The following is a 24,936-nucleotide window of genomic DNA, read 5'->3' on the forward strand; positions in this document are numbered from 1 at the left end:
AGTGTTAGAGGGGAGCCTTTAGATCCTTCCAGAGCAAAATGGTGATGTGCAGTATCCCTTTCTATTACTATGCAAATTGCAGCTATTTTTTCTAACATTTCTTAGCTAGTTTGAAAGAAGATAGACTGTGAGGTTGTAAAAATGCATGAAAGTTCAATTAAGGTTGTAAAAGTGGATGAAGGTTTTTATGTTATCTAATTATTGTTTCTATTTTTTGCTTTGGTTCTTTTTTCATCTTCCTGTAATTTTATTCCAGCACTGTAATGGTATCAGTACATTTGAAAAGAGATACTGACATTTAATGTATCTATTTGGCTTTCCATGTGGACAGAAATCTTAGGAAAACTGTTGCATTGCTAAAGCACTTCTGATTGGCACAAGACATAATTTTTGTCTATATAAAAGCACAAAGGTTTTGACAGGAGTCTGGATAAGTCTGCTCAGGACTACCTACACATGCCCACCTTTCAGTGTGTGATATACCATGGAGTGATAAGCCATAGTAATGCTTCATTCTACATGCATATTTTTGAGACAGAGGGCACATAATGAAGTGTGTTAATTACATTGTCTTTAATGATCATGGATATGCTGAATGAGTTAAAGCAATAAGAATTTCCTTAGTAATAAAATCTGGTGGTGAAGTTGGCGGTGTGAGAGAGGCCATTTTGTAATGTTTTACCACATTACATCAACCAACTCTCTTTCTTCCTTTTTTCCTAGGTTTTACTGGGACTTAATCATGCTCATAATGATGGTTGGAAACCTTGTCATTATACCAGTCGGAATCACATTCTTCACGGAACAAACAACGACACCATGGATTATTTTCAATGTGGCATCAGACACTGTTTTTCTATTGGACTTGATCATGAATTTTAGAACTGGGACTGTAAACGAGGACAGCTCTGAAATAATACTGGACCCTAAAATCATTAAGATGAATTACTTAAAAAGCTGGTTTGTGGTTGACTTCATCTCATCAATACCAGTGGATTATATCTTTCTCATTGTAGAAAAAGGAATGGATTCAGAGGTTTACAAGACAGCAAGAGCCCTTCGTATTGTAAGATTTACAAAAATCCTCAGCCTGTTACGTTTATTGCGTCTTTCAAGATTGATTAGATACATACACCAGTGGGAAGAGGTAAGATTTGTATGATTATAACACCATTCACTAAGATCTTATTCCTACCCAACACTATTAAATCTCTGTGAAGAGCTGCACCAGAACAAGAATGTAATACAGGTTTTCATCACTACCTGGTGTAATTACAAACACGTGCAAATATGGCAAGGCCTTTTTAGAAAAAAATCAGCAGGGAGTAACCATCTTCCTCTGCTAATGGCAGAGACCAAAATATGTTTGGCATTGGTACAATTCACATGGATGGACTCCTAATGATGTTACCAAATGTCCAAATTGTCTGAATAAGGTTCTAGAAAGGAATATTAGCAATTTTAACAACCACCTAAACCTGCGCTAGAGTTGGTGAGTAGCACTTGAATGTAGTCACAGAGAACTTAAATTTCTTCATATTTTTCTATTTTAGAAGAAATTGAAACCATTTACCATGGAGTAGGTTTCCTAGAATGCTCATTGTTTGAAGGCTGTATATAAGCTGAATGTCATAAATATTGGCCTTCTCTATGAAAAATGGGCAGTTTTGAGTCACTGCCTTCTAAGCATTCAAATCCGCAATTTCCAGACATGATGTTATGCTGCCTGTCAGTTTGGCATGGAGACTTGTCCAGGAGATTATGGCATTCCCCACTTTGGCATATTCATGGCTAGGAAATGTAAAATGCATTGGCACATACCACCATTTTGTTCCTTGCCTGTCCTCATTTCTGTAGTTCTGAATATCATCATGTGTTTTAAACAGAAGTGCTAAAGCCATAGAAAAAATAACTGCTGTTTTTTCAACCTTTCTAGCAGTAAGCATAAGGAAAATTACTTTGTAGAGCATTATCATGAAAGCAGTATTAAAATAGATTTGCATAATTTTTTTTACCTGTTTGATAAAGGTTTATTCAATTAAATGAATATTGAAGGACAATTTGGTACCATTTTTGGTACTTTTATGGCTGGTTATCTCTAGTATAAAACACACTTTCTGGTTTAAGAGAAACTTAAAAGCAGAATTATCTCAAAGTCAGATTGTAATTTAAAATGGTATGATGCTGGATATTGCTAAATATCAAAAGTCTAAAAAATTTATAGTAGTTTCTCGAAAAGCCCCTGATATAGGTCATTATTCTTTATTGCTCTATTTGGTAAAGCTACTTCTTTTTGCCTCTCTGTAAAGCACTGAAAAGATGTTTTTGCACAGAAATAGAAGACTGTAGTTTTGTACTCAATTCAACTAAGGCAAATGATTAAGCATATTTTGCAATTCTACCATAAAGCTGTGCTTTTGTCTCCTCTGTGCTTCACAGAGAGACAACCTTCTGAAATGAATTCAATGACATTATTTTCTGGCAGCTTGAGTTAGTCTCTTGCCACTGTACAGGCCTACTAAGCAGAGAAATTAATTCCCTTTTTTCCCCCCACTTCTGTCCGTTGTCAAACAGAAATCAAGTATTCTAAATAAAAAATGGTTGAATTGGCCAGTAAGTGGGACTAAAAGTGACCAGAGTATATGGTCCAAATCAGCAGTAGCTGCTGTTTGCTCTGTTTGTCTTTAGCTAATGGCTTTTTGATTGCAAATTCATCTTTAATTCCACTAGTAAAATTTATGAAATACGTTCACAGGAAGGTAAAAGAGGATCTAAAGATAAGGGTTTTTTTCTTTTTTGGGGGTTATTTTGGCCTGTAATAAAGCAGCAAAAAGTTCTTTGGCTGATTTCGAAAAAAAATTCTCACATGCAAGAGCATAGAGAAATATATAGTCTGAATCAGGCTCTGATAAATCCCAAAATTAAATGTGTGACAGGAAAAAGGTAGTTTTTTTATTTGATAGTTTGCTTTTATTTTTGTTTAGTGTTCTGCAGAGATCAGAAATGCGGAAGGTCATGGATTTTCATATCTGGCTTTGTGGAAAAAGTGTGTTACAATATCTTAATGTTTTAAAACATAGACACAAAACAAGTGATTAGGGATGACATTTGCTGAATTACTGGGAAACAATAAATGGATGATCCCATGGGGTAGTCAGTGAGACTGGTGCTGATCTTAGTGTTCTCTGTATGTGTGTGTTTGCACATGGACAGCAAGGAGCAGCTCAAATTTTATGGCCCACAACTGGAGCCTTTTTGTGTGTGGTTAAAAGGATTTCATATTTTTTTGCCTATGAGCTGACACATTAGTTTTAAATGTGGTGCAGATAAATCTGAAATATATGTATTTGGTTCCAGAATAATAAGCATTATGTCAAAAATATTGAGAGGACAGCCAGCAAACCCATTCTTCATATCAGTTGGATAACTGTTATTCATGGATAACTGATGTACAGACAAACCAATTGTATGATAAGGCAGTTATCCCTGTATTTCTATATCCTCAAAGAAAAAAAGCAGGCTGACATTGTTTGAGCTTTTCTTTCTTAGATATCACATATCTGGAATTCAGGTGGTTGATATCCTGAGCTTTAAGATGAGCAGGCAAAAATTTGAAAGATTCTTACATGATGCTGGTGAAACATGGTTCCTTTTCTTTATTTCCACATCATCTAAGTCAATTAAATTAAGATCAAGCTGCCAGCAGCCACCTAAAGTAATATTGAAGTAAATAATGTATGCATTGCAGAAGCTTTCTCCTCATTAAGTGTTATGGAACAGCTATAGCCTGTGGTAGAATATATATGAAAACTGATTGATATATTCATATCAGTCTGATGCTAATTACTTACCCAAATGAATGGTGCAGTGGAAATGGGAAGAAACTCTTCAAGAAAGGCACAGGAGATGTGTGGGCAGGAAATAATGTACTCAATATGCAAATTCACTCTTCCCTGAAACTGCTTTTTAGCTACAAATTCTAATATTCGAGTCCTTTAGACACAGATATTGACAATAGATCATATATTTACTTAAACTAAATTATTTGCAAGAAAAGAATTTATATTTAAATTTGCAATTACAGAAATTATAATTTTGCAGTAATTTCTGACAGGGAGCCTATTTTGGATTTTTATTTCTTTTTTTTTTAATCTGGACCTAATTCTTATTTCCTTTAAGTTTTATGAGACTACCTAAACTTCTGACTCTTGAATTTTTTTTTTTTAACATAGGCTTACATTCAACTAGTAGATTATTCTTAGGTAAATATGCTCATAGATCAGTGAACAATTGAAATAAAAGATACAAACAATTAAAATAAATACATTGTTCCACGTCAACTTTGCTTTACATTTGCCTATGATACTAGTTTACTGGCTCTTTAAAATAAGAATATTTTCCAAAAACTGTGTAGAACCCAGACTTCAATATCACTGTTTACAGCTCTAAACACAGACAAGACCTAGTAAATCTGCGAGTAAATAGATTCTTCCAAAAATGTGCCCTAAGTATTTTTTGTTCTGAGATGTCTGATTATGTAGAACTAGAATCATTTTTAAAGAGAATCAATACTTATTGCAAGTTATGTAACAAAGGTTATGTTCTGCAAAGGATCCCATGGCAAAATGTGCAAAAAAATGTGAATTGCAGCCGTGTCTTATTTTGGTTTAACTTGTACTGAAATCTGGTTTTTAATTTGCCAAACCTTTTTGTGTTTCATGAAAATAACATCAGTGTCAATAGCCACTCTAGTTGGTAAAGCTCTGGTGTTTAACAAAACACACTCCTGAGCATCTCACACTGACATGCCATATTCCAAATTTGCTGGTTTATTTCTGATAACCGCAGTAATGCAGGTTCAGAAAATCGCATAAATAAGCACTTGCTGGAAGTCTTACTGAAGTGATTAAAAATGAGATGTGTGAGAGCTTTGCCCGATCAGGTCCTGCACTGAAGATTTCATCTGTGGCTCCCATTCCACCAGCCCTATCACAGACCACCACTAGGTGTCCTCTCCTTGTTCTGTTTGTTGACAAAGGTACAAAAACACACATTATGTGCCTCTCTGATGTTGAATCATTTTTATCTCCTAAATAAAATTATCATAAAAGACTTACCCAGACAACAGAAGAAAACTCCTACTTCAGTAGCTTGCTGTTTCCTTGGTAGGTACAGAGATGACTTTTGTCCCCTACAAGAAAACCAAAACTACTTTTTCTTTCAGCTCAAGCCAGGTGAATATTCAAGGTTTTTATCTCTCCTCTTGATCACTGACTGGGGAGTTGTGTGGGAAGGGAGAGATGAGTTAGGTGGGTACTTGGTAAAATTGTGTTGATTAAAACACTTATCTTTACTGACTGGATTATTAATTTAATTTTATTTTTATTTTATTTTAACAGGACTCTGTCTACAAGATGTGGGGTTTTCCTATCAGTGATGGTGTTTAACATTTTTTAATTAATATCTGTGTGGAAATGGGACGTGACGTATTTTTCTTCCTTTTTATTCAGCATTTTTCAGTTATTTAAATTTTATTCAGACTCCTGTCTTCCAAGGTGGTATTTTAAAATACATTTTCTAGGCCCTAGATAGTTGTGTCAATTAGTCACTTACTGCAAATAAGCACACCAGTACAGGTTGAGTGGCAATTTTGAAGTAAATTAGATGAAAGGAGGACACTTTTTTATTGCTTTTTAGAGATACATGAACCAGATAAAGTTGTCTGTCTCTCAAGGAGTGAGGGGAGGATATTTGTTAAGTAACTCGAGGGGAAAGAGGACATAGGAAAGCCCACCTTCTTTTACTGGCACAAAGTCTGTGAATTCTGTTAACAAGGCCTGTGTATTGATGTCTTCTGCCTTCCTACCATTAAGAGGATGGAAGTAGGAGGTGGGAGTTCTAGAGGAAGGGAAACAGAAACACAAGCGTTGTCATTTATTTATTTGTTTGTTTGTTTATATTTCCCATTTTGGTTGAGGGTTCCTCTTTGTTCTGCAGTCTTCCCTTTCAGATCATGATTACCAGCTGTGGTCAGTAAGTGCTTGGTATGTGTGACCAGCACCACCTCTGTTTAATCTCCAGGGGAAACAAAACCCAAACATGTTTGGTTTGCATTTTAAATTGAAGAATCTAGGCGTGCTCCTTGCTCAGCATTGCTGTAGTAGATGACCTCTCCAGCTTTATCAAAGCAGAGGGCTGCTCAGCCTGTTCCTCTGAGAATGTGTTGTGCTAGCTGTCACTGCATTCCTGGGTGAGACTTGAAGGGCTGGTATTCCTCCCTAATTTGATTGGGATGTTGGCTCATAGATAGTCTGTCTCTATGACAATGAGATGTTTTATCTGCAGAGAGCCAGAACCTGGACTACCAGCCCTTTTTTCCCCCACTTAAAGTTAGAGAATGTAAAGGCAGTTTTTTTGAGACTGTTGAGGCTGATGATGCTATGTCTTGATAATGTAGTTCTGGTTTGCTAAATAGAATTTGCGTATATGGATAGAACTGAAGGTAAGTTACATAAATAAGAAGGTCACATATCTAAATTCTAACATAAAGTGTTATACAATATAAATGAACATGTGTATCAAAAAAATTTTCATCAGTCTAATACATACATGTAAGCCACAGCGTGGTTAATTTTTTCTCCTTTGACATGTAACTTAGAAGGCTACTGTCTGTGTTTGGCTGAGCAGAGCACAATCTTTACAGAAGTGGTAGTGTTCCAAATGGGAAATTGTGATGGATCTCATTTCATGTAAAAATTTTTGTTTGTATTAAATCATGCACATTTTAACATTAAGTGGATAAATTGTGTTCAATCATACAATATTTTTTAAGGAAATATTTCAAGTTAAATTGTTGGTTTGAGAAATGTATGCATCACTGCAGAGAAAGGATACATCCATAAACATCACTGAGAAAAATTCAAGTTTTTTATTTTTCACTCTTTCAAATTCCTTGCAACTGCAGGAAAATGCAAATAATGGATATATACAATTAAAAGGCATTATTATTCATGGTGTCCTAATAATAGAATACTAAGTGTTGAAAAAGAACAGCACATTTGTAGAGAAGGCAATTACTGAAATGCAAGCAAGACACTGAGTATTCTGGTTTTTAATTTCCTACTTTATGGTCTAGGCATAATCACTTTCATAGAAAGAATAATCCATTCCCCTAGAGAGTAAATAGGAAGTGTAATGAGTGTAAAGTTTCTTGCTTCATCGTTCTACCCCCGTTTTAAGGCTGTGCAAACTGAGCTGCCTTTCTTCTGTGCCTACGCCAGGAGAGTAATTGTGTGGTGCTGATGCTTTCCCTGGGAGATAAACCAGGGAAATGTAGAACATAGCCTGAGATAAATTTCCCTGAACTGGCTGATAATGTTTTCTTCTTTATGTAAGTGTTTGCCTGGCTTCTATGGTAATGTTCCTGGGGGACTTGGCTGTAGACCCAAGAAGGTGGGTTCACCCTTGCAGTAACATTTCTAGATAATGCCAGTCAATCAGTTTTGAAAATTATCAGAGCAGTGTCAGCATGTCTTTGACACTTAAGTATAACACAGGTTTTTAGCAGATTTTTTTGTAAGTCTAATTCATTGGTCATTGTTTTTAACCCATTCTGGGAATAATGCTTTTTTTTTGCACTTGCTAGAGCTTGCACTTGCAAGAGCTTACACACACTATCTGTGGCTGCAGATTTGTGGAAAAAAAAGAAAAAAAAGCCTTGTTCTTCCATCTTAAGCCTTTAGCAGAAAACCCACTCAGCTTTACAGGGTAATGGCCTGCTGGATACACCCCATTTCAGGCGAGGCAAGAGGTCAGGAATGTTCAGTCCTCTTGCAAGACAGAGCTGCTGGCTGCTCCCCACAGCATCCTGCTCCTTCCCTGGAGCTGAAGAGCCGTCAGAGGAGGTGATGACAGCCAAAGAGCTGTTCGGGCACCCACGGTCTGCATCATGGTTCACCATTCGGACACTGCGATAACTGCAGCGTCCTTCCCACAGTGAGTGCATGGGTTACAAGCTCCCTTTGGTTCCTGCAGGGATGAGAAAGAAAGGGAACATGTGAAAAGGATTTTTCAGTTTAGATTTTCCAATGTATATTTAAAAATTATACAGATTTCACAAGAATGACAATTGTAGTTTTGTTCCTTGCAGGCTATACACAATTCATTCAGATATCTCTGCATTTTCAATTTGTATTAATGGTGACCAGTACAGAATCACTGTTTAAATTATTTAGCAAAAGTAACTGAAATAAAAGACATTCCCAAGTTGTCACTAGTGCATTGAAGCATCCTTTCTTTCTTTGGTTTTTTTTTTTTTTTGTAAGACCTACAGATCTTTGTGAGTAGAGAAGTCAGTCATTCTCTTTATGCAGCTGCTAGGGAAGAAATAGTTAGGGATAAACCTATAAGGTTTATGATACCTTAAAAATACTTAGCTTTAACATAAATTTTTGAAACACACATTTGAAGCTGGTTTGCTAGTCCACATGGTAAAATATGGTGAGCTAGCAGCTGAAATGGGAGATATATAATCCACTGTAATAATTTCTAATACAGTATATATTGATATGTCTATAAGAGAAAGCAGCAAGATGTCTTAACAGTGCATCATTGCTATTTGAAACCAGCAGAATGAATGATACAGTAAAGAATTAATTAGAAAAGTGTATGCATAGGAAGTGAATATGAAAAATTTTAACATTTTCCTAACATTTACCTACAAAGAGGCATTTTGATTTTTAAATTAAGTAATCATTTATTAAAGGGCGAAAAGAAAATTCATTAGATTTCAATTTAATATAATTCTATGTCCTACTTTGAGAAGAAAATTGTCAGTTGAAGTGAACAGCTTTTTAAAAAAAATTCCCAAACCCACCATTGTATTCTCTTGGTTCTATTACGTGCAGAACATTGTGCAGGTGAAATTTTGTGGGATTTTGTAGGAGAGGTCTGGTTATCTGAGACAGGGCTGAGAGGTAGAAAATGGAGATATCTGGAGAACTTGTGCTGGGGCTGTGCTGATTAGACCATGCATACACTGTTGCTTTTATTTATTTATTCTCCCAGTGAGTCATATCCCTGAGCTCATAAGGGCATTCTGTTGAATAAATCAGGACTGAAATGATACAGAATTCACTGCATGTCAATAGGTCCAGTATCATGTTCTGATTTTTGATCTGATCAAATTTGACTACCTTCTAATACAGTAAAATACCCTTGACACTACTCTTCTAAGTAGGTTTCTGTTGTTATGGCTCCCATTGAGGACAGTGGAATGTATTTTAAGAGTTAATTAGGAAAAATGGTCTTTTTATTTTATGGGTTTAAATGGGTAAAATGGCCTGAATTTACCATTTAGAAAGTAAGATGCAACTGTATAAACCTATTTACAGAGGGTTGAGGAGCTGAGATGGCAGTCTAGAAATGACTCTACCATTTGCAGATTATATTAAATGAGTTGTTTCTAACCTGGATCTCATGGAGTTTATTCCAAATACAACATATTATTCCACATGTGTATGATTGAACTGTAGTTGTGACCAGGAAAAACCAGAGAAATCACCTGATTCAGAGATTGTCAGAGCTCCTTGCTTCCAAGCAGAAATGAAGGATGCAGTTAAACTGTTAATCCCTCCTCACCATACTGCATTGGAAATATGCTCTGTTTCTCAGCATTTTCTCCTTTCTTAACCCAGGCAAGTGTTTTTCTATGATCTTTCCATGCATTTAAGCTCATAGCATTTTCTTTATTTTTATCTTCTTAAAACACATCTTCCCCATTCTCTCTTTCAGAACCAGTGGGCTTACCTTAACACATCTACTTAATACAGTGTCTTGTAGCAGTCATTTACTTTCTTTCCAGTAAATGTTCCAACTTGTTATTGACCAGAAGCTGTTGCCATGTGGTGTATTTAGTGTCATTTCAGTCTTGGGGTTGTGTGACAAATGGTATGAAATAACTGAGGTCCTGGTTTGAATCCAAGTGGATCATCCCAGGTGGATATGTATATGCATGAGAGAAACCCATCACTAAAAAGTGAAAGTGCCTGAAGGCCAATTATGATACAAGTGCTGTAATCTTTGTGAGAACCATGGACCTTGTTCAGTTGAACAGCCTGTAGAAGAGAGGAAAGAGATGACTATCGACCCTCCACCCCCCAAAAAACCCAACCAAAACCCCCTCACCAAACAAAAACAAAATAGAGAAAACCCCAAGAAACACAAATCCAGACCATGAGAGATCAATGGTATTTCAGACAAATGTGCATGTACATATTTCTGTGAATGTCTTCAATGGTGAAGATTCCTAACCTTCACTGTGCCATTCAATAGAGACACTTCACTCTGTATCTCTGAGAAGAAAATGAACCTATCTACAATTTTTATCTCTCTGGATTAATTCTCCAAGCATCCTGTATTCAGTTTAATTTAAATGACTGCCAGTATTCAAAGATTCAGGAAAAATAGGCAGTTCTTTATCTCAACTAAAAATTTTAACTTTCACTGTTGAGGTGATACATCTGTTCATACTGAAGAGATAGTGGCATACAAAATTTATGGTCAAAACTTGAACCTGGAGAGCAAATATTGCTGTGCATAATTTAAAATGAATCTCTTTTCAAGAGCACCTTCCTGTGGGATTTCCAAAACACGTTATTGAAAACCATATAGTTGTTCTCATCGGAGTGATCGATTTTTCCTTTAACCAAAGACATGAATTATGTCTTAATCTGTCTCAAAAATAGCTAGGCATCCCACATGAGAATTGTTTCCCAGCTGGGGAAATATAATATCAGGTATGTTTTCAAAAGGAAATGGAAAAAAAAAAAGCATCTGAAATGTAGTTTCAGCAGGCAAAAGGTATCTTCTGGAACTCTGCCTTGTTTTGATCACCAAGAAGTTTTAAAATACTGAACCCAAAGAGGTAACTTGAATTTTTCATGCAAGGACTTTCAGATGAATTGAATGAATATGAACACTTTTTTTTCCCCTATCACCTATTCATTTTGCCCAGGGCAAAATCAACCTCTACTGTAAAGGCTTTTTTCTCTTTTTCCTTTTGCGTATGTGTCAATTTTGGTAACTTAATACACAGTGTAGCCCACTTTGGATATCTCTTTATGTTTCTGATAGCACTTGCATATCGCAAATCCGTATATTGTTCTTGGCCTTTTAGAGATAATTAGTTAAAACTCACACTTTTTTGGGGCCATTATACCCATTCTTCATGGGTATAATAAGTGCAAGGTGCAAGAAATGAGGGTGTCAGAGTTTGTATGACTTGAATTAGTATCAACACTGTAACCTTTTTCATTGAAGTAAATCCATGAAGAGATATCTTGTTTAAAAATAATTGCAGTTGCAATACAGATTCCAATAGAACTTGCTTTCTTCCTTTTCATTTTGCTTTCCCACTGTTACTCCTATGGAAGGTGTCTATGGATACCTGTACTCTTTGTGTAAAGTGAACGTGGTTCTGAAAAGCAGCCGAAGACCTGAAGTCTGCAGATAAATTGTAATTTTAAAACTACATGTGCCTGTATTAACCTCGTTAGAGCTAAGAATTTTAAATCATTTTAACAGCACATTTATTATAGATACAATATTTTTATTTAAGCTCTCAGCCTCATGTAATGAATCCCTTTCTTTCTCACAGACTTGAACAGACAATAAAAAAAATGTTCAGTTCAATATTTGGCTTGTGAATTTGGCACTGAAATGTGAAAGAAAGCATATATAGTAAAGTTTTTATTCCTTTATTAATTATTTGAGTACAGAACTCTGTACTTATTTAGAAAGTTCCACACGAGTCATGATCATGGTCCCATGGGTTTCTTTATTCTTTCTTTAAATGTTTAGGGTTTTTTGTTGTTTTCTTTGTTTTGGTTTTTTTCCTGAAGTGTTGAATATCATAATTGTGTCTAGAATTAGTGATTATCATCTAATAATGATTTTCATCTGAGTAGTGCAAAATAATTCCCCACCAATTAAAAAACAGTATCTTTTTGCTGAGTCATAACAGAGGTATGGCTTGAGATACTTAAAGTTGGAATTGCAGGATTATTATACATAGTTGAGAAGCCTTTCTTTACTTCATCTTTTTTGATCTTTTGACCTATGGTTCTTCAAGCAGCAATGTACTTCTAGCTTAAGCTCCTGTGCTAAATATAGTTCAAAATTTTAATAATATATTAACCCTTATGTATCTTATACCTAGAGAAGATAAGAGGACAGGAAAAAGAGAAAAATCAGGCAAGAGAGTCTCTTTTTTGTTATAAGTGGTCCTTCTTGTTACCTGCTGCTGTCTAGAAAACCAGTATCAAAAAGCTCATTTGTAATACCTTCCATGACTATCATCTTTTATTTTAAGCTAGGTGAAAATACACAACTGATGTGACTGGTGATATCAGTCACCTGATCAAATATCTTCCACTACTCTGATACCCACTTTGTGAGTGGAAACTGAATATTCCATTTGTTTCTCTCCTGGCTGTGTTCTTGTCATTGCAAGTACTCAGCAGAATCAGTGTGGTGAGAAATAAACAAAACTGGTGGCACCTCAAAAAAAAATATCTCTCTGAATTTCTAAGAAAGTATGTTCAGTGTAATTTCTACTCAGTCTGTTGAATAGTGCTTTTGTTCATTTTATGTGTAAATATTTTTTGTTTGACTGTATTTTTATATTTGTTATTCTGGAAACAATGGCAGATTTTTACAGAAATCTTATCTATGTCTAGGCAGTTTGGGAAGTTTAGTATACTAAAGAAATTTTGATTGGAAATCACCATGTCTGATACATTCTGCCATGACTTCTTGATGGCTTTGTCTTCACCTAGTCTTAGTTTTGTTTTCAGTTTTGCTTAGGGCTTTTTTTCCATTTATGTAACAGCCACCATCTTCTGTTCTGTGTTTAGGTTTTGGGATTCCAGTTTTAACAGGCATCTCCAGGTTTCTGGTAGAATTATAATCATGTAATAATTGAATAATTAATAATAATTAGCAAAAATTAATATTCTTGCTGCTTATGAAACCTGGTCAATTGCCTTGTTCTAGTTCTTGAGTGTTCATGAGTCTTTAGTTCTCTGGACTCCTTAGGGCAGTTTGGGACAGGTGGAGAAGAAGGTTTCTGGCTGCCTGGAGGACATCAGAAGGGTCAGCTACACACAGACCCCATCAGGCAGGAGTAAGCAGCAGCTGAGGTGGGCTGTTGTGATCACTACAACTTGGGACTAAAGGGCAGTATTTGCACCATTCACCCTCTCCATCTGCGTGTACTTAACTTTGCATGTCTAGTATTCAGTAGATTAACAGGGTAGGGAGATGAAATTTTGGGACCTGACAAATTCTTTTCACTTGAAAATATGATTTAGGAATGCTGATATATAAATTTGTTAAGTATTTTTCAGAATTTTCACATTTCTGATGTTTTACAGGGAAAAAGTTTATCTAACTTAATTTTATTTTTAAATTGAGCTGCAGATGTAGCTGAGATGAGTGACCTCCACCTGAAAAATGTGCCCTCAGACATTCGTTGCACAGTATCTTTTCAGTCCCACACCTCTTCCTTTATGTTGTCTTGGGAAGACACAGACCCTCTGCTCTGTGCTCACAGGCAGTGGCTCTGGAGCATTAGAGCCTGCTACTGGATTTGTAGCTCTGTGTCCCTCAAGTCTAGCTGAAGATGGAAAACAGGAGAGGTTTTAGTGGCAGTTTTTATTTAGGCTAGTGCAAATAAGCATACCAGGAAAACTTATGCTCCAGGTTTTTTCTTACACATGGGAACGACAGAAAACTGCTTTTCTAAACTTGTCATATTTGCTGAGTTAAATGAGGGTTTTTGCAAGCCATTCAAGATGAAAGGTATAGGATGTAGAATTGTTCCACTCATGAAGTTTATTCCTCATTACAGATTTTCTCCAATAGTAGCAGTGCTTTAATTTATGAAAGAAAACAAACCCAAGGAGGTCCACTGTATCATCCACTGATGTCTTGAAGAAGATAATCCCTTCCTTCCTTGGTCTGAAGGGCTTCAGGCAGGGTTGGCATGGGATGAAATTGGCACTGGCACACTGCCCTACCTGACCTGATTTGATTCCTTGTGCCAGACTGAGCACCTAATGGAGCGGGTGGGAGCGCTCATAGTGATGGAGAAGCAGCGAGGCTGCATGTGGGTTTTGTGGAATGACTGTTCCATGGCATGGAGAAAGGTCAGCCCTGGCATTTCCCATTGACTAGCTGTCAGCAGACACACATTCCTTGTTATGTCTCTTAGCAGCACCATCTGAAGTGTCTATCTCTTTCCAAGGATTGGGCAGGGAGCACAAACACCCATTAATCACTGGAAAGCAAACACTTCAAAATCAGGACTTTCTTTGGCTTGGCTGTTAGAGCTACTGTCAAGCTCCTGGCCATTGAATTTACTTGTCTAAAGTAGAAATTGGGTGCATGACCTGGAGAGAGTGAAAAGCTGGAGCTTTAGTTTTACCTTCTAGTATTTTGAATTCAGTGATCCCATCTCTGAGTTCAGCTCAGCTGAATTCAGTGAGGTAGCACCAGTGAAAATTTGAGAATTTTCTTATTTTATTGGTGGAAGTGTTGGAGTCTCCTTAGGACTTGGTTTGGTGACCCATTTCATTCACTTGCAAATGGGAAAATAGATAGATATGCTGAAAATATCTTTTAAATATGGAACAGAAAAACAAGTCTGACCTTTTAAAACTTTTATTTTCAAGCAGCTGTTCAGTTTAAATGTAGAATGTGTTCCATGATTGTGCCAGAGCTTTGCAGGAATACTGCTAGCATTCAGTTACCTTAAATGATATTCTCAGACTGTTTCTAGAGAGCAGGAAAGACTGACTGTACCTCTTCACACAATGTTTCCCACTGCAGATCAAGTATTTGTACATGAAAAACAGTTATGTGTACAATTTTTGAAAGAATTCTTACTGATTAGTTGAGTATTGGGAGAAGTGTTCAGCTCACAAGTGTTGATGAAAACTGCTTTATAGGTAGAAGAAAATCAATCATAGTAACTCTTAAATGGATAGAGGTATTTCAGAAGCATTTGGCCCATTATTAGACTCTCAGTCTCCTACTTACTATGACTGTTTTATAAAAAAAAAAAAAATCTTCAAATTGAAAAAGGGTATTTTAATGAGGCTTTTATCCTTAACTGCTCATTGTGAAATTTTATTACAATGCATAAAAGAGGTGTTTCTGTATGAGCTTGGTGACTTAATCTACTTACTGATTGCAAGTGTGATGAGATAAACTATTGGTAGCTGAAAAAATGATAAAAGGTGCTTTAACATTGACACAGATCTGCTGCCTTTATATCTAATCAGTATAAGAAGAAACAGCCAAAATGGCTGAGGAAAATGGAGCATGGCCTTAAAAAGGCTAGAATAAAAAAATCTGCATACCTTCAGAGAAATTCCTGACGTGACAGATCTTTTATTTTATACTATTCTTCAAAACGTGTTTCTACCCTGAATAACACCTTTGTAGTTCATAGTACTGTCTTTGCTGGCATGTAAAGATATTGTAATCCAGCTTTTTGTCATGCTAAGTGCACCAGCATCAATAAGTGCTGCTATTCTATCTGTTGCAAGTTAATGTTTCTTTCAAAGTTTACATTTTTCTTCAACTGAAATCCAGTTTCAAAGTACATTGTGATTGTGCACTTCTCCTGTGGCATGGGGTGTTTTTGCCTATTCCATGAAACATCAACAACTTTGAAGGTTTTTTTTTTCCTCAAAAGGATGTCAATTCAGAGTTCTTGATTTTCCACATTTTTCTCTCCTCCCTTGAAGGAGTACATTATGAGTTGTCTGTGGAATTCCAAATCTGAGATTCCTAAAATTAGCAGACAGCTGAAGATGCCCCTTTTGCTTGTTTGCTATGGTGTCCTTGGCATATAAAAATGCATTGTAAGATAGAAGGTTATACTGTCCCATCTCAGCTAATTTCTAGACAGTCAGCACTTTTTAAATTGGGAATCAGTTGGAGTTTGGCATTCTCAGGGTAACACAAATTGATTTATAAACCTGACATAGTTGACAGCAATTCAGAATGATATTAAATATATACCAGCGCTTACATTTAATTGTTGTGCGTGATTTCCCTGATGCTATAACACCATTCTTAACAAAGTGTTACAAATTCACTTTGTTCTTTGCCTTTTTAGGTGTGCTATTGATAAGAGGTTGTGAGACTCAGCAGTCGCCAAAAAGGATCACTAAAATGTTCTTTCTCTTTGTAGTGCAGATTAGCTATCACAGATCCTGATCCACCAGTATTCACATGTCTTTATCCTTTTATCCTGTTTATTTCTGTAAGATCAATGGGGTTACAGCAACCTACCAGGGTGCAAGTTTTTAAGAACTTGAATAGGCTCTTAGAGGCAAGTCCTTCTTGATGCTCTGCTGGTCTTGCTCCCTTGTGTCCACATCAAGCACGGTGTTAAAAGTACTCCCCATTTCTATTGCTTTGAGACTGCTGCAGTTCTTAGGCAAGTAGATTTGTCCCCTGTTGCCTTTGCTTGCAGCTGTTAGGGAGCTGCTGTGTGCCTCAGATCATCTTTCTATTATGTTTCTGTCTAATGCCAGCTGAGTTAATATTGTTTCATAAGTCATATTTCTGAAACTCCTTAAAACTGATTTGTTTGATTTTATGTTCTTTTCTTTCAGAGTAGGAGGCAACATAAATGATTTTATTAATGGATGAGGTTTCTTATTATTTGTTAAAGACTTTTTAAAGAAATGCAAATTTTAATGAAGTTGTGAAACATTCAGTTCTGCTGAGGAGTGTCATTGCTTTCTACAGTCTTCCTTTTGGAGAATTTCACAGACTTTTAGGTTTCAAAGCTGAAACATGCCATACTTTGAAGATAGTTTGAAGGCCTGAATCTGAATATAGAAAATTCTAAATTGAAGATAAGCTTTAAGTAATTTTAACAATCTGTATTTCTGGAGTGACATATCACCTGCCATGTAGTATTTTGTAAAGAGCTTTCTCAGAATTTCAAAAACAAGTTAAGTTTTGTTGGTCTGAGTAATTTTTGCTTTTTTCATAATGTCTTACATTAATTGACTCTCTGTATTCAAGATACAATTATGAGGGATTCCCATGAATAAGTGTATAGGGAGGGAGGGGACACTGGGAAACTCCCAGAGGGTCTGCTGTTATATTCCTTGAAGCTGCTTCAAGATTAGAGGTTTTCTTTGCAATTCCATGATTAATATGAAAATAATGATATCTACTCTGCTGGGTAGTTCCGAGGCCAGCAAGCTTCAGTTCTTGGAAAAAAATCCTTAAAATTAGTAATATTTTTTGTCTGGTGTAACTATTATGTTCCATGTATGTTCTTAGGCTTGGATGTTATTATGTCCATATATTTATCTTCTTTGGGAGAATGTGGTAAGGAGGTAACCAATGAAGGGAAAATTCCACTGTTAGATGATTAAATATGCCTTATCTATTAGTAGGGATTTTCTTTTCTTGTTCTGCTATTTTTATGCACTGTAGATAATTCCAGTAACAGCAGTAGCAATGTCTGACCTTGTGTTGTAACACACCCAAGTGGCATGCCAATCTTGCCTTCATTTTGGCAGTGATAACTTAAGGCTCTAGGATAATTAGAGCTGGCATTTTCTGCAAATTGTGAGCTTTCACAGCCAATGCCAATTCATGTTGCCAAAAATAATAATAATTATTTTTTAAAAAAAGAGTGATGCTACCAATGTCAGATTTTTAGTGTGGAAATACCTCTAAATCTTTTTTAGATCTAAATATTTTTCATCAGTGTGAGGGGGAAAAGGGAGAGAGAGAGAGAGAGAGAGATGCCAAAAAGAATAATATTCAGTAAATTAGATAACTCATCTTGAGCACAAGAAAATCAGATATACCCTGCCCAGATATACTCCTATACCCCCTTCTGAGTGGTCTCAATTATCAGATCACTACATACTCCCTTTTCGATCTATTGAAGTGGTTTCATTTTGTTCTTAGGAAATAATTAATCTATTTCTTATCTCAGATAAGTGGTCTGGCCTCGAGGCTCCACAGGAGAAATGCCTCTGTATTTGTTTTTTTTATTACATTGCAGAAATGTCTTGGAGCTGTTAACAGTGCCCATAGAAATGTCTGTGTTTTGTTTGAAGCTGTAGAGGCTTTTGGGATGAGGACAACTTTCTGGCTCATTCCTAAAGATAGGCAGATGGTATGTCTGCACATAAATTTTTCCAAAATTTCAGTATCAAATTGAAACTAATATGTTTATTAACACTTCTGCTTTTTTTTTTTTTTTTTTAATCTTGTATCCATTTAAAATTAACTTTTCTCTATTTGACTTCCTGAGCCTTGACAGTTGTCACATTGCTCTAAGGTGTTTATAACCACTGGTGACAGAATTGCTTTTAAAATGTCAGTGCTGGCAGCTCATGGAAAAGTTATTATTAACAGCTGCTCTTCACTGAGAGAATGGTCAATGCCAATACACTGTAATAATTCTGTTTCTGTCTATTAGTATTCAACTCTGCTCATGATTTTTGATATGTGTTGCATGGAATGTTTGATTACTCCCCACTCCTCATCCCCTATAATGTTATTTTGTTAGCTCAAAGCTCATTTTTGTCATTTATAAGCTCAAAGGTAAATTTGTTAGTTTGGAAAAGTAAATTGCTTCCTTAATGTAGATTTGTGATAATTTATTATTTCAGTACACTCTAAATGAAGGTTTTGGGGTTTTTTAATAATTTAGAGGATGATCACAAAGACATATCAGTGAATGAAAGAACATAATTCAGGATGTGACTTTAAGAGACAGCAGCTAGGGCTGCATGACAGTCTCTTGTTCAGCATTTCTGTTTTGTGATGGATTATGTGATTTTGAAATCTTTCTTTGCTTCAATAAAGAACAAAATATGACAATATCAAGTTTACAAAAAGGAGGAAACAAAAACAGTATTCTTCAATTAAGATAGACTATTTTAGCGTGACAAAATCAAAACATTTAATTTCACCTTTATTTTTCCTTTACAGTATTATACATACAGTTGTTACAATTTTAGTTTTAATTGAGAGATGGGATATTTCAACATTGTCAAGTCCTTGACTTCTTCCTTTCTCCACTTCAGTTCTACTACTGAGTTACATAAAATCATAACAGATTTTTGTGCAGACTAAGACCATGCATTTGCTGAAATAGAATGACTCATTTTCAGGAACAGATAAAGCCATTATACTGCCTGGAACACTCTTGATGTTGTCTGGCTTTTACTTTTCAATTATAACATACATTATTTAACATTTTTTTCTCTTAAGGTCTTCATACCTTCTCTGCTTTTTCAAGAATAAAAAGCTATCATATAAAAATTATCATGAAGATAATATTTGGGGAAAACTTGTGATACGTAATATTTAAGCTGTTAATTGAGCCAAGGATTTTTTTTTTTTTTCAGAACTGGATTCAAAGTTATTCTAAATGCTGTGCCCCTAATGTACACATTTGCCTTGAGCCAGATGTGGTTGTGTGGCTAACATAAAATCCAGTATAAACAAAACATAGAGACCAGAGAAGTGCAGAGTTTTGCTATTGCATGGTCTGTACCATGGTGACACAGGCATGTCCTGTGGGACAGTCTGAAACAGGGGTCCCCCCTCCATCATCATGAGGTAACCAATTTCCTAAACAATCACGAAGAAGCTAGTGATACTGTTGTCAAAGCTAGTACCGTAATTAGTCCCTTCTTACATCATGGTGTGGTTTTTTTGGGGTTGTCCTGTACAGAGCCAGGAGTTGGGATTGATGGTCATTTCCAGCTTGCAGTATTCTGTGATCTGTGATTCTAAATCTCAGGTGTGAAAAGTTGATTCCTGGTGGTTTGCATTAGGCTACTTTGAGAAGACCTACCAGAGTAGTTTTCAGGGGATCAGGAGAAGAGGTGGATAGAATTTTTTTAATACTGAAACTGTTTCAAGTACAAAGTCAGAATAAAACTTCATGGGCTGTCACAAAACCTTACATATCTTGATGTTTTATTATAACCTTCAAAGAATCTGAGGAGAAAGGCAGCAGCTTTAATAGGACTTTAGCCTTTATAAATTAATTCTGCAGCTTAGGCTTTATATGATCTTCATAGCCATGCTGAATTTTATTTCATGTGAAGTGACAATACCACCAGGGCATGATTGTGTGGTATTTCTGGAGCATGCTGGAGCATACTCTCTACTCAGTTTTCAGTTTTGACTTGACGGCAAGTAACACTGAAAAAATTGAAAAGTTAAAAAACTAAATAAAGTAATTTAGTTAAGGCTAAATGGTGTATTTACTAATACACCATGCTACAAATTCAAGCAATTTCTACTTTCTTGTGTTTTGCTTGACATTGGGTATCATCATCTTGGTATTATTTTACGTTGTCCTTTAGATTGCATCTGAGTACACTTTGTTTATGTGTGGGTCACACTATTGTGTAAGTGAAGTATGGGAACCAAACTGTCTGGGGAAAAAAAGACATTAGGAAATAAATAGTGCCTCAGACATAAATGACCAGAGGTATTCCACAAGATCCAGGTCAGGTAAATGCTGTGGGTGTAGGTAATCTTACCTTCAGACAGTCTGATCTCTTGGAGTGCTTCCAGACCATGCTTCCAGGGACGTACTGAGAATTGTGTCCTCAACCTGAGTCTTTAACTGTCTTTTCTTGTTTGCTTTTAATGCAAGGTTGGTTTTGAGTCTTCATGATCTTACTGTTTTGGATTTCTTTGTTTCAATATCACTGCAGAAATAAGACTTCTAGTGGTTTTATACAATGCTGGTTTTTCCTCCTATTTTTATTTTGTTCTCTCTACTGCCTCATTTACTTTCACTGTGATGTCCATTGCACTGGAGGGTGGGAGCTGCTGCTGGCTCATTCTGTGGCTGCCTTTTACCATGAGGCTAGAAGTAGATGATCTTTTGCTTGAACTGCTAAGAATCAGTGAGAGAGGGTAAGCCTTTCTGACTGTAAAGAATTTTTGTAAAATCAACCAGTTAGTTACCGGTTGTAAGGGTTTTTTTTTAAGTTCTGTCTTCATTTAACACTGACATCCATTCACTTCTCTGTTAAGCTGCAAAACCTGTACTGAACCACATTAAAAAATCTCTTCATGAAGATAGCAACATGAAAAATTTGGATAAAATATGTTCTCCTGATTTCTTCACAGTAAGCAGTTTTTTAGACACCTAATATTACAAGGTGAAATTTTGTCACATCTGTTACTTGAGTTGTCAGCTTCATCACTCATCAGTTTTTCAATAAATGGAGTAAATGAATCTTGTGGAGGAGCAAGTGAAATGATCTTGTGGAGGAGAAAGTGAAATGAGTATGAATAAACTGAACATACTTGTCAGTATTTTCATAGAAGTAAAAAATGAAATTACTTTAGCTCATTAAGAGACATTGGAGAGAATCAAATATAGGTTTATTGTCTGATTAAAATAGTTGAACAAAATCTAAGATCCAGTCTAATAATGAATTCCAATCTAATAATGGTTTTAAACACAGTATTCAAGGCTCCAAAAAAGGGCAGTATCACAAGCTGGACATTAATATTACTAGAGCAGGCAACAAAGACTTGCTTCAGTTTTTGTATTATAGATGATAATCCAATCTCTGCCCTTGTCTCTGCTACATAGGAGATTCACTTCTTACACAATCCATGGACAAGTTCTTGAGAAATATTGCATCAAATAGTGTTCTGTGTTGATTAATTGCGCTATAGTCCTACCTGAAATTAGTTTATTTGATGCTGATGTGCTCCCTCTCTTCCTTTCTCTTTCCTTTCCTTGTCTTGCTCTACCATAATAGTTAATTCTAATCATAATTAAATAAAATCCACATTGTTTACTTTGGCATGTGGCCTTGTTTGCACCTTAATTCCTGCGGAGGTGTGTCTCAGTAATTGGATAACACAAAGTCACGTTGTTCCAGGTGCAGCAGGAGTCTGCCCAGGGTTGTTACCTGCTAGAAAGGCAAATTGAGGATAACCTTATTCATCTGTTGAGTTCACTCTAAAGAGGTTCTTCAGTACACCCAAAGTATTTCCCTAATACACTTATTTCTATTTTTATATAGCATTACAAGCTAGACTGAATTATCTGGCCTAATAAAAATTACTGATTACAAGCAAATCTAAGTAAACCAAGCATAATTATAAAGCAGTACAGAACAATTAACAGAAAACATATCCCAGTGTACCCGCAGCTGAAATACATGCTTCCTAATAATTTTACTTGTAGAGTCAGTGGAATGGCACTGATAAGGTTTACAGCCTCTCAGTGAAAATAGGCAAATTATGTACTAATTGTATGCACATCTTTAATAAGTTTATAAGAAAAGCAAGGTTAGGTTTGGCAACGTCTTTGAAGGATTAGTGCCAGTAATTTACCCTGTGTCAGAGTTATTTTTATTTTCACCAATATTTCTGACTCTATCATGTCATAAAAATGTAGACTTCTGTTTTTCTTGACTAACAGCAAAAGAAACATAAGGAGTATGACTACAACTGTTCACTTATTTTTAAGCCAGGAAATACTGTGATTTTCTTAGAAGGCAGGGGAAAAGGAGAACGTAGGTTTCACTCTGTAGGCAAAAGTTTTATTAAATAAGTCTGTCTAACACATATCTAATCTATGGAACATTTGAATTTACAAAATTAAGCTGTTGTTATTTTGTGTAACTATTCAAATAGCATAGGCTCCATCCAGAATGCATAAATACATACCTCTCATCTTAGAATAATGCTTTACATTTTCAATTTTTGTAATGTATGCACTTTTTATGTATACTTTTATTAATCTATATTTCAAATCACATGTGAACTTACTGTTTTTTAATGTTGCACTTACCACATGAGCAAAAACCACATGACTGAAATGTACACTGTTCTATTCTGAGAAAGGAAACACATTTTTATGTTTTTGAAAGCAGGCATAGGTAATTTTGCAAACGATGTTGAGTTTATCATTAAAAAAGGTGATGAGTATGCTTGTTCACATCAAGGGAGAAAGCTGCACAAGATATAGAGAGAACCCTGTGGGGTGTCCATCTGCTTTCCTCTGTCTGAGACAAGCCAAAACTCCTCTTCCAGCCATACTTAGGGATTTACACTGTCTTAGTAGCAACAGCATAGATTTTTAAGCTATAAAACCAGAATAGTTTTCATGACTACCGTTGTGTTGTTACAGTGTAGACTGTTATTACCTCAGATGCATTTTATTAGAAGCTCTCCCTTCACGTGGAATAATTCATGGGTTCTTTATTACTTCCTCAACTAAATGTAGCTTGTTCTAGAAGTACTAATTTCCTCATCTATAAATGATTCTAGAAATGCTAGTTTCCTTATTTAATGCCTGCCTGGGCTTGGTTACACTGCAGTGCAAATTTGGAATTAGCGAGATCCACAACTAGACAAAATGGGACCTGCTGCTATTTGAAGAACAGTCTTGTTACAGTGTAAGCATGTCTGTTTGTTTAAAGACCGTGACACACAGATTAGTCAGTTTTTCCTCTAGATTAGTATTAAGCAGTCAAAATTAGTCAAGACTAATTTTCTGTATTCACTATTTATGTGGCATTTTCCCAAATTTATTGACTAGAAACTGTTTGCTGGATTATTTTTGAAAAAAAAATATCTGCTGGAACAGAAAGTAAAGCTAGTTTTCAAATTTCAGCTGATTTTTACTGAATAAATGCGTCACGTGCTCTTGTGTTTCCTGGCCAGAAAAAAATCACTCATATTTCTGGTACAAGTACTCCCAGCTATAAATAACAATTCTGTTTTCTAGTGTTCTCTAGTAGGAATTTAAAATGCCCTGTTCTGGCAAATTATTCCTGCAATGCAAAGGGATGGCTGTGAATAGAAGTTCAATGGATTTGACAGAAAAGCAAGGTTAATACTCCCTGGAATTATTTGTCAGTATTCACCTTCTTAAAGGCATAATGTTCTTCCTGCAGCCCTTCATCTGTACTTGTCTTTTTAGTCCTTGTGATACCACTTCAATGTAGTCACTTAACCAACCTTTTCAGAATCACTTCAGTGTTTAAAGTCATGCATAAAAACATAGAAACTGGTTGCAAGTCCCAGTTGCAGAAAGTGATCCCTCCTTTCCCATTTTTCCTTTGAGGAAGATATTTGGGGGATTCTATCATAATCTGTACTTCTCTTGCTGCAGCATCATACCTCAAAAATATGCTGTGGTGCTGAGGAGGCTACTGCAAGGAAGCCTTGAGGCAGCTGGGGGAAAATGGAGGCAGTCTGTGTGCAGAAGGCTACTGGCACTGCTGGAGAGCACCCAGGTTTTCAGGGACAGCGTCATTCCCAGCTTTTACTTGGTTTTAACTTCAACACCCCGAAGTTTCTCTTCTTTCTAATTTCTTTATAGAAGTAGAAACACGAGTCTCTACGCACTCTGCTGAACTTAATGTTTTATTGCTGACTTCTTTCTGGTTCACTTCTGATTTGACACGTCTAGACTGACAGTTTTTTATGCTTTACCTAAATTTTCAGTTTGGAATTCTTCTAGAACAGGGCCTGTTTTCTGTGTCTGTCTGTAATATGTAATAAGCACAGTTGTGTACTGGAGTTCAGTTAGCTTTTGCAGCAACTATCATAATGCAATTAATAGCTGCTAGTAATAACTTGATCTGCATTCCAATAGCTCACCCACTGAGATACCACTTTAATGCCCTCTAAGGGCATTGCTATTTATTTTCTATATGTCTTAGTGCCTAGAGACTCCAGACAAGATAAAAATTGTATGGGCACATGCAATAAAGTTCATCTGAAGAAATGTAGATGCTTACTTCTGGATAACCATCAGCCTCTTACAGAATTACCATAGTAAAATGATTGAGATTTTGCTGTTTCTCTTGTCAAAATCAGTACTGTTCA

At 36.0% G+C, this 24,936-nt stretch overlaps 1 protein-coding gene across 1 annotated transcript in view; it reads left to right on the forward strand.

Annotated features, from left to right (window-relative positions):
- HCN1 (hyperpolarization activated cyclic nucleotide gated potassium channel 1) overlaps positions 1 to 24,936 on the forward strand; it is a 191,973-nt gene that overhangs the window by 22,897 nt on the left and 144,140 nt on the right. Inside the window, exon 2 of the mRNA XM_086869956.1 lies at positions 724 to 1,147. Within this exon, the coding sequence (XP_086726082.1) occupies positions 724 to 1,147 (424 nt within the window). The remainder of the gene's footprint in view (positions 1 to 723; positions 1,148 to 24,936) is intronic.

The sequence above is a fragment of the Cyanistes caeruleus genome, chromosome Z (assembly GCF_971803275.1).
Source record: "Cyanistes caeruleus chromosome Z, bCyaCae1.hap1.1, whole genome shotgun sequence".
Taxonomy (NCBI): Eukaryota; Metazoa; Chordata; class Aves; order Passeriformes; family Paridae; genus Cyanistes; species Cyanistes caeruleus.